Below are 14,608 nucleotides of genomic sequence, written 5' to 3' on the forward strand. Positions count from 1 at the left end.
CCATAGGCAAAAATAAGTCTCATTGTCCAGTTCCCCATTCTGATATTTGCCCAAATCACTCTACTTGACACTGCCTGCCATTCAAGAAGATGAGCTTCGTATTTTGTGTTGAATACTATGGCTACTCCTTCTTTTACTTGATTGTCATTGCCTGAATATAACATTTTGTATTTATTGCTCAGAAAGATCTCACCAGTTTTTATCTTTTTTGTTTCAGTCACCCCTATTATGTCGATCTGGTACTTATCTAATTCCTCAGCTAGCTCCATTTCTTTGCCATTCAAGTTTCTTATGTTAAAATACCGATCTTTAACTCTGGTGATGGCGAGTTGGGGTGTGTTTTCAGACTTGTTCCAGTAGCTGACTTTTCGCTGTTCGCCCTGGTTCCCTGGCGAAAACAACGGGGCCTTGTTTAACCGGGCGACACCCCAGCCGGCATGAAATTTTGTCGTGTTGTACCATCACTGTAATTCCTATCTTTAAAAAAGGTAATAGAGCTGACTCTAAAAACTGTAGAGGTATCAGCATACTAAATTCTTTGTTACAAAATATATAGCAGAATCTTAAATAGCAAACTAATGATATTCCGAAAACTTTATTTTAGAAGTAGAGAATGGATTTAGAAAAGGACGATCATGTATAGACCCAGCCTTTTGCCTAAAATTAATAATAGAGAAAAGAAGATAATACAATTTAGAAACACATATTGCATTTATTGATTTTGAAAAAGCATTTCACAATGTTAAAAGAAACATATTATTTAACATATTAAAAGAAAGACAAATACTAAATAATATCGTAAAAGCTATCACAAGTATATTAGAAAATAATCAAATACAGATAAGATTAAATCATGAGCTATCATATATGAGAGAGATAAACCAAGGGTCTGACAGGGATGTCTCCTCTCAGCAACTGTTTTTAATATTTACTTAAATGAAATAATAATAAAATGGAATAAAAATATACATCAAGGAATTAAACTTCCTCCTACAATGAACTTAAACACCCTCCTTTTTGCCGATGACCAAATAATAATTACAAATTCTGAAGATAATTTACAGAAAGCCATTTTAGATCTAAATGAGATAGCCAAATATTATAGTATGATAATATCAACAGAAAAATCAAAAACTATGGCCTTTAAAGAATAAGATCCAGCAAGAACTAAGATAATAATAGATAACAAGATCTTAGAACAGGTGAATTCATTTAACTACCTGATCACATATTAAAATGAAAAAGATATAAACGTAAAAATTGCAAAATATTTAAAAATAACAGGAGTAATTAACTCTATATTTAAACCAAACCTAGTTCAAAAACAAATCAGACTAAAAGTATACAATACATTAGCCCTACCAGTCTTAATGTATGGAAAAGAAATCTGGACAATAAAATAAAAAGACAAACAAAGAATGAAGTTTATGAGAAAAACTGCGAAGTATACCCTATTTGATCACAAAAGAAACGAAGAAATTATGAAAGAATTAAACCAAGAACCAGTAATAGAAAAAGTTATAAAATATAAACATAAATCGATGGAACACATTCAATGAATGAATATAGAAAGATTACCAAAACAAGCCTTAAAGTACAAGCCATTAGGAAAAAGAAAACCAGGACGTCCTCTTAAACGATTCAACGATGACTTCTAAGCCGGAACAGGCCATGCTAGGCCTAAATCCTTGATACGCATGATGATGATGACTAAGTAATCCAAATTTTGATCATTCATGCAGTGTTTCAGCAAAATATAAATTGTTTATAATCTGTTTTGTCTTTCAATGAAAATAAATTCCTTACTCTAAGTCATTTCCATACAAATATGTCTGCAGTCTGTTGGCATTAGTGCATGATGTCCTCAGATGAGGACATTATTTTTTTTCTTTACAGATCATAAATTTAGCAAAATTAATGAATTCATGGTAATACTGTAAGATTAAACGGTACTGTATTATGCCATTATAATTTTTTATGAATGAATATAAAAATTCATGAATGAGAGGGTTAAATTGGTAGTGTAAGCAAAGGACAATGGCTGTCAATTTAATCTTGTAAAATGTAAGTTAATGCACTTTGGGATGAAAAGATTACATGCTTCATATCATACTAATAGTACCAGTTTACAGGAAATTGATGAGGCAAGGGATTGGGGAGTGATGGTGGATAGAGATTTGAAATTCAGAGTACATATTGCAAGAATTGGCAAAATAGTTCAAAGGATTACTTGGATGTTGAAGAACACATTGACAAGTAAAGATAGAGAGGTTATTATCCCTAAGTCTATGATTCAGCCACATGTTGACTACTGTGCACAGATTTGGTACCTGCATTTCTTGGGAATTGGAAGGTGGTGGAGAGGATTTAGAGACAAGTGACCAAGCTGGTGACAGGTCTGTGGAATGTTCCCTATGAGGAGAGATTGAAGGTGTGTGTGTTGGGGGGGGGGTTGGAGAGTTTAGCTGACAGGTGAAGGACAGGGGATATGATAGAACTTATAAGTTACTAAAGGGATTGTATAATACTGACACAAAAGAAAATTTTCAACTCATGGGGAGTAAGGGGAAAACAAGGATTCACACTCTTGGAAGTTGTCTAAGAGTGTGGTTAGTAGGGTTTGCAGACAAGGTTCTTTACTTGGAGAGTGGTGAATGAGTGAAATGATTGATCAATTACGAGCACTCCAACAGTAAATGTTTAAAGAGATGTGTGATAGGCATTATGTTAATAGATAGTATGGGTCTCCCACAATGAATCTTTTGACTACATGGAGTACACACATAAAAGATCAACAGAAATCTGCAAGAGAAACATCAAAATTATATCAGCAATTACTAGTATGGCAAGTCAGGGCCCAGCAGATCAACCGAAATCAAGTATATAATCAAAGCAAAAAAAAAAAAAAAAAAACACTGAATATCCACAAAAACATAAAAAACATGATCTGAACATCTATTTTTGGAAGTAGCAACAACACATGCTAACTTCCCTCTTCAAAACATAAACAAATGCCTTATACTCTCCAAGAACTATGAGATCCTGCTTCTGTTGATCAGAAGCAGACCTTCAACCCAATGGACATGGCAAATGCCAGCGTGGATGCTCAACAAACAGGCCATAGGTTCAAATCACCCCATGGGCATAGCTGATCACTGCATGGTGTGAGACCAATACCCTAATATTAATGTACTTATAGGCCTTTCATGAGTTGAATTCATATAATAAATAAATGAAATACACCCAGAAGGCATCCTTGGAAATCAGACTCCTCTGAGTTTGCTGCAACAAATGCAATCAATCAATTTTGTATTGTGCTGTATTATATTATAATAATAACACAGTCCAACACAATTTTTGCTGACTTTTATATGAGACTTGTTTTTTACTAATTTGGGTGCGCTGATTTCAAATATCAAACCCTAACTTTTTTATCAAGATCTTCGAAAAATTCCTGAAGATGTAGCCTATTATTCAAAGCGGTGCGCAGATCAGAATTGGAGCGCTCACTGCTCTCGCTTGTTAATAAATGAATAAATGCATAAGAACGTGCAACAGCACGTACTGGTGCTTTGAATGCGAGAGAGAGGCCGATAACCAACCTAATACATTTAGGTGATGAAAAGTAGGCGATGACAACTGCCTAAAACAAATGAATGCTATATGCGTCATAGCGGACAAAGAACAATCGAAATCAGTCAATCGTTAATCGATCGTAAGTATGATGAGTGCTTATAACGGTTCTATAAAGTCTCTGTTTTTTTTTGTCTTGTTAATTGCATGTTAGTCGGCAGTGAAGAAAATACATCATTTCTACTACTCGAAAATGTGTCAATAGTGTAGATTCCTTCTGCTACATTTGTGGCAGATTTACTGTTCCCAGTCAAAGGACAAATATCACTGATTTCGTTAAGAAAGTGTACTTTGCATACTTTGACGTAAAAACTTGCAGATCAGGACAATTCATGGGCTCCAAATAAAGTGTGCAAGTCGTGTGTAGAAAATTTACGACAGTGGAACAAGGGAAAACGCCAAAAATTAGCTTTTGACATTCCAATGATTTGGCGTGAACCAAAAAATCATGTAGATGATTGCTATTTTTATTTAGTTCAGACTTCTGGTTATAATAAGAAGAATAAGAAAAAAATTGTGTATCCAAATCTCGACTCAGCAATTTGGCCAGTTGCTCATTCCAATGAAATAGCCGTGCCAATTTATAAATGACTTCCTTTACTTGAGAACGAGCGTGATCGGGATATGCCAGATGTTCTTGAGGAGCAAGACCTGGATGTTGATTTAGACAATGAAAATTTAATTTCTAGTTCTGGACCGCAACATTTTACTTAAGCGGAATTGAATGACTTAGTAAGAGATTTGGGCCTATCAAAGGAATCATCGGAATTGTTAGTTTCAAGATTAAATGAAAAAAACTTACTGGAGCAAGATACGAAGATAACTTTTTATCGTAGCAGGGAAAGTAATCTTTTACGATATTTTAAACACGAGTGTGGGTTTGTTTACTGTAACAATGTGTCAGGTTTACTAACTGAAACGAGTGTTGTACAATATCATCCAAATGAGTGGCGTTTATTTATCGACAGTTCAAGCAGAAGTCTCAAGTGTGTCTTACTACACAATGGGAATGTATATGGCTCAATTCCTGTTGTCTATTCAGTCCACTTATAGGACACATATGAGGACATTAAAAAGGTTCTGAAGTTATTAAAATATACAGACCATAACTGGATCATCTGTGTGGATCTTAAAATGGTGAACTTTTTACTTGGCTTTCAAAGTGGATATACAAAGTTTCCGTGTTTTCTATGCTTCTGGGATAGTCGAGCTAGAAACCAACACTGGAGTCAGAAACATTGGCCTCTTAGAATATCCTTAAATGTTGGAGAACAGAATGTTATAAATCAACCTTTAATCGACAGAGAAAAAATCATTTTTCCACCTCTACACATCAAACTAGATCTTATGAAGCAGCATGTTAAAGCTTTAGATTTACAAGGTGACTGTTTCCAATACATATGTGAAAAATTTCCACGACTTAGTTATGAAAAAATTAAAGCCGGTGTATTTGATGGACCGTAAATTAGAACTTTAATGAGAGACCCAAATTTCATCAACTCTATGAACAAAATTGAGAAAGAGGCCTGGACTTCATTTACGATGGTTGCGAATAATTTTCTTGGAAACAAAAAAGCATGCAATTACAAAGATTTAGTGGAAACAATGCTTGAAAATTTCCAGTGCCTAGGTTGCAGCATGAGCATAAAGCTTCATTTCCTATATAGTCATCTTGATAGATTTCCCGAGAATTTAGGTGCTGTAAGCGATGAACAAGGCAAAAGATTTCATCAAGACTTAAAAACTATGGAAGATCGGTACCAAGGAAGATGGGATTCTCACATGATGGCCGACTACTGTTGGAGTATTCAAAGGGATTGCCAAAACAGAACACACAGCAGAAATTGCTACAAACAAAAATTTATTCCCTGAAACTCATGTGTAAGTAAAATTGTTATTTTTTTATAAATATTCTTGTAATTTTTAATGAATATTGTTAAATAGTTATGTATCTAATTATTGGCCTCTCTCGCATTCAAAGCGCCAGTACGTGCCATTGCAGGTTCTTACACATTTATTCGTTTACTAACAAGCGAGAGTGGTGAGCACTCCGATTCTGATCTGTGCACCGCTTTGAATAATAAGCTATATCTTTGGGAATTTTTCGAATTTCTTGATAAAAAGTTAAGAACAGATTTTTAAAAGTACATACTTTCAGAAAATAATATTAAAAAATCGATTTTTTTTGATCCTCTAAATAGTACTGCCTCCTTAAAACTATCAAAAACTTACAAATTAGCAAAAAGAAAATGTTATAGAGGAAAAACCTGACATGATAGAGAAAAATGGGTTTGATATTTGAAATCAGCGCACCCAAATTAGTAAAAAACAAGTGTCAGATCATAATCAGCAGAAAAAAAATTTTTTTGACCAGTGTAATAATACAATATAATATTGTAGAATAATAATGTAATACTGTATTATGCTACTGCTTTATTCTATGAACATGTTCTATGCAATTCAGATGAAATAATAGAATTAAATTTTATTTTTCTTTCCTTTATTGTTATAATGGCACTTGCATCCATTACAAAAACTTAGGAAGACCACATATGATTCTAAGCTACAAAAATAAGTATTTATTTTTTAAAGACAGGTCTAGTACACCAGTACCTAATCTCAGTCAAGCAACAGTCTCACATAATAGGGCTTTTCAAAACACTAGATATCTATCCAAACTAGCATTTGATAATCTTATATAACTGCAATTTCATTATTCAGATGTTTATGTAAATTCCATCCATGAAATGTTGTAAACCTACTGCATATAAGTATATTGGTGGACTAATGGTTAGATACTTTGGAAATCCTGATCTAAAGACCAAGTGTGTATGGTGGGGGGAAGGATTCACACCAGGCTGTAAAATTCATCTATCATCTAAAGGCATTAACAACCATCCAATGCCTGCGGTTGGATTTCAACCCACAACCTCTAGCTGGAGAGCAGGAATGCTATCCACTTGGCCGACCAGGTCATCATTGTTGTGGTCTAAATTAGCTACTATAGTTTGCCTTATCAAGATGTAACATATCTTAAGTTCTTGTGTGTGTGTGTGTGTGTGTGTGTGTGTGTGTGTGTGTGTGTGTGTGTGTGTGTGTGTGTGTGTGTGTGTATATATATATATATTCCAGGCCTTGATATGAGTGTCACTGTATCAAATATTAAGCATCTAAAGTTTGTATTAACTTCAAGTTATTAATAATGAAAGCAGTTTTCATAAAAAACGAGAATTTAATCCATGCTTCCTAAATAGGAAGCATAGATTAAATTAAAACCTATGATTGGAAAACATGGAGAATTCAGGTGATAATTTTGATTATGGCCTTAAAAATATTTAATTTTTAAGACCATAATTTTTCATAAGATTTTCATATTCTTTCTTCCTCTTTTCCATCATCAAGATTACCAGCTGAGCAAAACAACTATCAGAATATTTGTTTTTAGAATAACTATAACCAATATTCTCCAAAATTCAAGATATTTTTCATTTCTTACCTGATACTGTCCAACTCCCAGATGTTTTGGCTCTATCTTGACATACTCTAAAAGAGGATCCTGAAGTCTGCGTGCAATGGATACTAAAATATAACACAGAATGGTACAAGATCCACTTAATCAATATGAAGGATAGGAAGGGTTAACCAGTAGCACTTTAATAATAATTTAAATAACATTTCTCGGCAATCCTGACACTTTTTTTTTTTTTTGATTTGATAAACACAGATGAAACAGATATAAAGATTCAACTTAATATAATCGTTAAAAACAAACTAACACTGTACACATGGTTTCAAAAATAAACTACATACTTCTATAATTCATACTTTTTCTTAATTGTGAGGCTCTCTGTTGGAACCAATCCACTTCTGTTCAAACAATTCACTAAATTTATGTGACCTAATAAATAGCTTTTTTATGTGAATCCCAGGGATGAAAGGATGTAATCCAATGTATATTAGTAACATATCAAACCTTTAGGAGTGCCTTATACCTTCTCATTAGTTTTGCTTACTTATGCAGCACCTTCATGCATGTATCTTTGTTTGTGTATTGTTCCTTGATTATGCTAATTTGATGCTGGCAAAATGAATGAAATAATTAAATTATCTTAGTTAGTATAAACAATCCATGTTGGTGTTGAAAGTTTTTTCCACTTGGTTATACTATAAATTAAAGATGCCAAGAAATTATATTCTTGGTTTCATCCTTTATCCATGTGTAAGCAAACAAAGTTTGTGTGTGAAAGTAAGTTTGCTTACACTTGGATAAAGGATGAAACCAAGAATGTAATTTCTTGAAATCTTTAATTTATAATCCATGTTGACACTGCATTCCTAAAATTACTATTATGACAAAGTGATAAAGGCAATACTCATGTCATAATGAATTAAACAGAATATGACAGAAAAATACATAATTAAAAATGCATTGTACTGTATCAATCCACCTAGATCTCAGTCTTCCTCAGAGTTTTTTCCTGTTGTTCTGGCAAAACAACACTTATTTTGTTATACATTCCTCTCCCATTCTGTTTAAGTGACCATACCACCCTGAGATTAGTTCTGCTAACGTCTTTGTGAATGCTAATAAGGTTTGAGCTTGTTAATGATTTCTGTGGGCCAAGATGTAACTTTTATTTAATTATTTTAAGTGGAATATCACCTGAAAACTGGTAAGTAGAATGAGCTTTTAAAATATTATGCATTTTTCTGCATTTATGCATAATCCTCAACATTAATATGAGGATAATCTTCTTGAATGGTAGGCAATATCAAGTAAAGTGATGTCCACATCACTTTGCTAGATATTGACATTCATTAACAAGCTCAAACCTTATCATGTGAAACCAACCATAATATACTCATAATACCCAAAAAAGTTCTATTAAGAAAGAAGTTGAGGAAGTTTTGAGGCATTAGAGAAGACAGCTGACACAATGAAAAAAAGAAAATTTGGTTCTTGTTAAAGATCTAGACACAGAATGGGAAATGATTATCAGACATAAGGAAATGTTTTGGAAAATTTGGAAAAAAGAACAAAACTAATAATAACAGCAAGTAACCAGGTAGATTTCTCTTTATAACATGGACTAGTCATAACAAGACCATGTGCCAACAAGCATAACTTCACATGTAGAGATAACATGAAAAATAAGAAAGTTTCACTGACTATGCTGTTGTCAATAGCAATAGCTTCACACTAGTCTAGGATATGAAAATATACAGGAAATCTGAAGTAGCAAGCAACATCTATTTAGTTTTGATCATGATGAAACTGAACATCATAATGAAATGAAAAGTGTATAAGGAAGTTTTAAAAAGAATTAAACCTGGACAGCTTTCATTAACTGTAGATCTGATATATATACAAATATTACCCAAGAAAACATGACAGAGTTTAAAAACAAGAACCTAATTAAGGAAAAGCAGTGGCAGATTCTGAAGAAAACACCACTGACTGATTCAGTCAGAGAGGCATGAGCTAAGGTAGTTTGCAAGCAGAGAAAAATCTGAACTTCATGGTGGACTCAGGAATTTAAAGAGGCAGTCTTGAAAAAAAAAGAAAGCATATCAAATCTTCCACCAAGTAATTAAATCAGGATGTGCTCTGAGAAGGTATAGAGAAAACATGAAAATATAAAAAGAGAAGCAATGGAAAAAGTAGCTAAAAGAAAGTGGTACAAATTTGTTAAGAATAAAGAACATAAAGACTATGAAAATGGCAAAATACTTTGCAGGATATTGAAAAGGTCTAGAAATGGAGGCAAAAGTATTATATAAAAGAATCAGAAATGATAAAGATGACATGAAAGCTTAAAGATATTCTAGATGTCTAGAGTTTTTTTTTAATTTTTTTTTTAATGTTGTTCTCACCCTTGAAAGTTTATTTGCAAATGTATGGTACATTTTGTGCCGTGTGTGGGTTAAGAATTTTTTGGTTCTATTTTTATCAAAATTTCTATTATAATTTTGTTTTGTATTTTTTTTAATTTTTTACATAGTCCAGAAACCTTGCTCATGGAACTTTTTCAAGCCACTTCAGACCTTCAATAAGTCAGGCAGTGGTCTCACACTACGTCAGGAATATGGCCTGCGAGTCTGAAAAAGTTGCCGATCCTGGCAACCTTTTCAGACTTGCAGGCCACAATCAACTTTTATTTTTAATAATCGTGCTGTGAGTGTTTAATTAAGAGAAAATAGTGAGTGAAAAAATACTTACGTTATCAATTTTTATTATATAAATTTAAAAAAAAACACAGAAATATTGTACCAGATATGAAACAAGCATGAAAATGAAACTCAATGAAAAATTATTATCACATAAAAACAAAGTAATATAGTTTATGCATCACGATATGTGTGTCTCCCTGCTTAATGTAACTTTTGTGACTGTTTTCCCTTAGCCAAATTATCTATATCCACTTTAAATTCCTTGCCAAATTTTAAAGACAAATTTTGTGGAGACAGAGCTGTAGAACTTTATTTTTTCTAAAACTCATGGCAGAAAATGCTTATTCACAAATGTATGTGCTTCCAAATGCAACTATCATCTTCTTTGCAAAACTGATTAATCCTTCAAATTTTTTTGGTAAGCATCAATAAAAATTTTGGATATTTTCTAACGAAAATGCGTTCTTTAACGTTTCGATGTTGTAATTCCAAAACTTTGATCTCTAGGCAGTTTGGTACGTCATCAATGTCGACATTAAAAGTGTTCAAAAATAATCGCATTTCAATGCTATTTTTATGAAAATCAACAAATCTTGTTGAAACTTCCGTTTGTAAATCTTCAATAATATCAACAAAAGTTCCTTTTGTTTGTATTTCCAAGTTGCACAGGTGATATCACGAAGTATAGGTATAAAATTATTTTTAATTTATTATTCATATTATAAAATGTATTATTTAATTAATTCAACATACGGACCACATGCCATGTGAAGATGGTCAACTTTTTATCGGCTGCCAAAAATGCACTTTTGGGCCGCATGTGGCTCGCCAACCCCTGCACTAGGTGATGAAATTACTTTGTAAGAATGCTAAATAATACAGTGACAACACAATTAAGTGGAATGCACTGAGGAGCATATATACAGATAGTTCTCACTTTACGAATTTTTATCTTTATGAATTTTTTTGGATCAGAATTTTTTTTTTAAATTGTGCACAACAATTAGGGGCGGGGTGTATAAGGGAAATTACACAGTATGTAATGATCAGTTAGAACAAGTCTCAGTTACTCGCGAGCCTTGGTGAACCGAGTGTGTTATTTGTAGTTTTCTTAAATTACACTCGATTTTTTTATTTTGTTTTCTTTTTAACTATAACCCTTTCACTTTTCCAACAATGTCAGAAAGAAGCAACAGTGCAAAACCAGAAAATGAGCAAAAGAAACAAAGAAAAGCAATTACATTAGAGAACAAATACGAAATTATTACCAGCAATTAAGTGGGTAGCACTGTTAAAGCTCTTTCTGAGAAATTTTCTGTTGCCACTTCTATAGTTTGCACCATTTATATTTGAAAGAAGTAAAAAAATGAGCAGTCTACATGGTTGCGTAATAAAGAAATGGCAATATAATTCCTCGTATGGAAAAACTGTTAACTGCTTGGATAAGCGACCAAACTCAATGACTAAACATGCCTATTACCTATGCAACGATTTATACCAAAGCATTAGCCATTTTTAAAATAATGAAAGACAAAAAAAAGGGGATGACTACAAAGAGAGTTTTGCTGCAATTAGTGGGTAGTTTGACCGCTATAAAAAGCGAACTGGTTGGCATAACATTAAAGTACAAGGTGAAGCTGCAAGTGCCGATAACAAGGCTGCAAAATCTTATCCAGAAAAATTAGAAGAAATAATTAAAAAAAGAAATTACTCGCCATCGCAGATTTTTAATGTCGATGAGACAGGCCTTTTTTGGAAACAGATGCTTGCAAGAACTTACATTGTAAAAAGAAAAATCCTCAATGCCAGGTTTTAAAGCATCAAAAGATTGCATCACTTTACTATTAGGAGAAAATGCTGCTGGCAATTGCAAGTTAAAACCCTTATTTGTGCATCAATCAGAAAATCCAAGAAGCTTAAAAGGAATTAATAAAGATACTCTTCCAGTAATATGGAAGGCAAATAAGAAGGCTTGGCTCATGGGTTCCCTATTCAAAGATTGGCTTATGCATAATTTTGTTCCTGAAGTGAAATTTCATTGTGAGAAAAAACAAATTCCATTTCAAGTGCTTCTGATAATAGACAATACACCTAGCCATCCCTCATTAGTAGCTTACATTTTCCCTAATTTAAAAATAGTCTTTTTACCTCCAAATACAACTTCTCTTTTACAACCAATGGATCAGGGAGTGATTGTGATATTTAAAGTATTATTTCAAAGAGACATTTGAAATGTTAATAGAAGCAACTGATAAAGATGGAAACTTTTCTATCAAAGAGTTTTGGAAGAGATTCAACATTTTAGATGCAACTGGGTAATGCAGAGCACCTGGCATAAAGTTTCTGAAAAAACTATGAAAGGAGTATGGCACAATATATGTTCTCAGTTTAATGATAATTTCAAAGGCTTTGAAGCCCCAACAAAGATTGTGAATTCTCAAACTCAAGCAATCTTAGGTATGGCTAACCAGTTGCAAATAGAAGTTTTGGAAGGTGATGTTAATGAGCCGCTTCAATCTCACACTATGGAACTCTCAACCAATGATCTCCTTGAATTAGAGAAACAAAAAAGAAACAAAGAAGATAACGAATATGAAGCTCCAACTCGGTTTTTCACTTTAAAAGGCCTAGAAGAAGCATTCAAACTTCTCCAAGAAGCTCAAGTAATCTTTGAATATCACAAGACTCAGACTTTGAACAATTTAGTAAATTTTCCCACAAAATGAATAATGTTTCTGCTTGCTATTGAGCTATTTTAAATGAAAAGACACAAAAGTCAATGAAGCAGATTACACTCAAGACCTTCTTTGAAAAAAAATGCACTGAAGCTTCCTAATATATCTTCTACTACCTCGATGACTGCCAATTCACCCAGTGATGTAGAAATGAGTTAATTTTTTTTTTCAAAGAATCTTTTTTAATTTAAAATTTTTCTTATGTTATTTTTTATATATGTAAATCTTTGGCTACTAAAATATTTTCTTATCATTTAATATTAATTTTATATTTTTTATATATCTTCTTACGTACGTAGCTCTTGCTTTTAACGTTATTTCTAAGGCAAATAAACTCCTGCTTTATGAATTCCTGATTTATGAATGGTCGTCAGGAACTGAACCAATTAATTTGTAAAGGTGGTAACTTCCTGTCTATATCAATACTTGAGATAAAAAAAGCTATAAATAGAGTAGAAGATATTCAACCAAAAATGTTTAAATATGCAGGTTTAATAGCGTTACAGTGCATAATTCAGATGGCCTGTCAGAAGTTTGAATTCTGAATGACTGGAGTAGAGCTCCTATAGTATCCATAACAAAAAAAAGGAAAATAAAACAATGTGAATATGATTTACAGAGGAATTTCCAATGGAGTATTTCAGGTAAGAGTGATGCAAATATACTTGAGAAGAGGCTAAGAAAAACTGAGGAAAGAGAAAGAAACAATAAGCTCCTTTCTCAAGGCTATTCTAATACATGGCACTTTAATGAGAGAAAAAAGAGATTTACTACAGAAAATAAATATCCAATACTTAAAAAGGATTTCTACATGTGGATGGTACAGTAAATTACTATATATATATATATATATATATATATATATATATATATATATTCATATTTATACATACTGACTATAACTGAGACAAGAATAACAATTAAATTTATTCAAAACGCAACATGTTTCATCAGATTGTCCGACTTCTTCAGGCGTGGGAACATAGAAAGCAAATAAACACTATAAGAAACATCATATCACCATACAAACGACTATTATAAAATTCAATTAGTTTTGAACTGTAGCTACAGTACATTTTGTACACTCCTAATCTACAATTTCCAGGAGTGTACAAAATCACATGTGACTGCGGGAAGCAATACTATGGCCAAACATAAAAATCCATCCTCCTACGTCTCGAAGAACACCAGAGGGATATTGCCTACAAAAGAACTAGAGCAAGTGCCCTGTCAAGCCATGTACTGTTTTCAGTAAACACAAATGATGAAGGCCGTCAACATGAGATATACTGGACAACAACCTCAAACCTTCATATATGCCATGACGAGGTGGAACGCTGCATAGTCGAGTCTAAGGAAATTGTTATGGAACCTTATCACATAAATAATAACCTTAGCTATAATCTACCGACTCTTTCAGCTCTGCTATCCGATATTGGCACACTCGTGAAATCAGATGCACGCAGCTGCTTAACAACAGAACTTCAACACGGACTGTAGCTACAGTTCAAAACTAATTGAATTTTATAATAGTCGTTTGTATAGTGAAGATACGATGTTTCTTATAGTGTTCATTTGCTTTCTATGTTCCCACGCCTGAAGAAGTCGGACAATCCGATGAAACATCTTTTTGAATATCTTTAATTGTTATTCTAGTTTCGGTTATAGTCAGTATATACAGGGTGTCCCAAAATTCACACAAGAATTAAATTTAGCGCCATTTGTGTGGTAAAGTGTTGCCAACGAGAAAAAAAAAAGACAGCATGACAGCTGACAGTTCAGGGTTATTAAAAACAGAGTGCTACACGAAAGAACAATGCATTTTCATTGTTGAGTAATATTTTAAAAATAATGAAGGTTTGGCAGCTACAGTTCACAATTTTCGTACAAAATATGGTCGGAATAGTGATTTAACTTCATCAACTGTGAAAAGATTAATTAAAAAATTCAAGGAAAGGATCAATTAGTGATCTTATACACTCTGGCCGTCCTTCAACAATTCGTTCAACAGAAAACATCGAAGCAGTTCGTGAGAGTGTTGCTGAGCGTCCAGGAACATCAATTCGGCA

General features: G+C 33.0%; 1 protein-coding gene across 3 annotated transcripts in view; it reads right to left on the reverse strand.

The window, feature by feature from the left end:
- The window catches only part of LOC150105593 (S1 RNA-binding domain-containing protein 1), a 425,600-nt gene that overhangs the window by 154,321 nt on the left and 256,671 nt on the right, over positions 1-14,608 (reverse strand). For all 3 annotated transcript variants that reach the window (XM_090394265.1, XM_090394266.1, XM_090394264.1), the window contains one exon: positions 7,130-7,212. In XM_090394265.1, the coding sequence (XP_090250391.1) occupies positions 7,130-7,212 (83 nt within the window). The remainder of the gene's footprint in view (positions 1-7,129; positions 7,213-14,608) is intronic.

Source organism: Typopeltis vanoorti, chromosome 6 (assembly GCF_054136105.1).
Source record: "Typopeltis vanoorti isolate ZY-2024b chromosome 6, IOZ_Tvanoo_1.0, whole genome shotgun sequence".
Taxonomy (NCBI): Eukaryota; Metazoa; Arthropoda; class Arachnida; order Uropygi; family Thelyphonidae; genus Typopeltis; species Typopeltis vanoorti.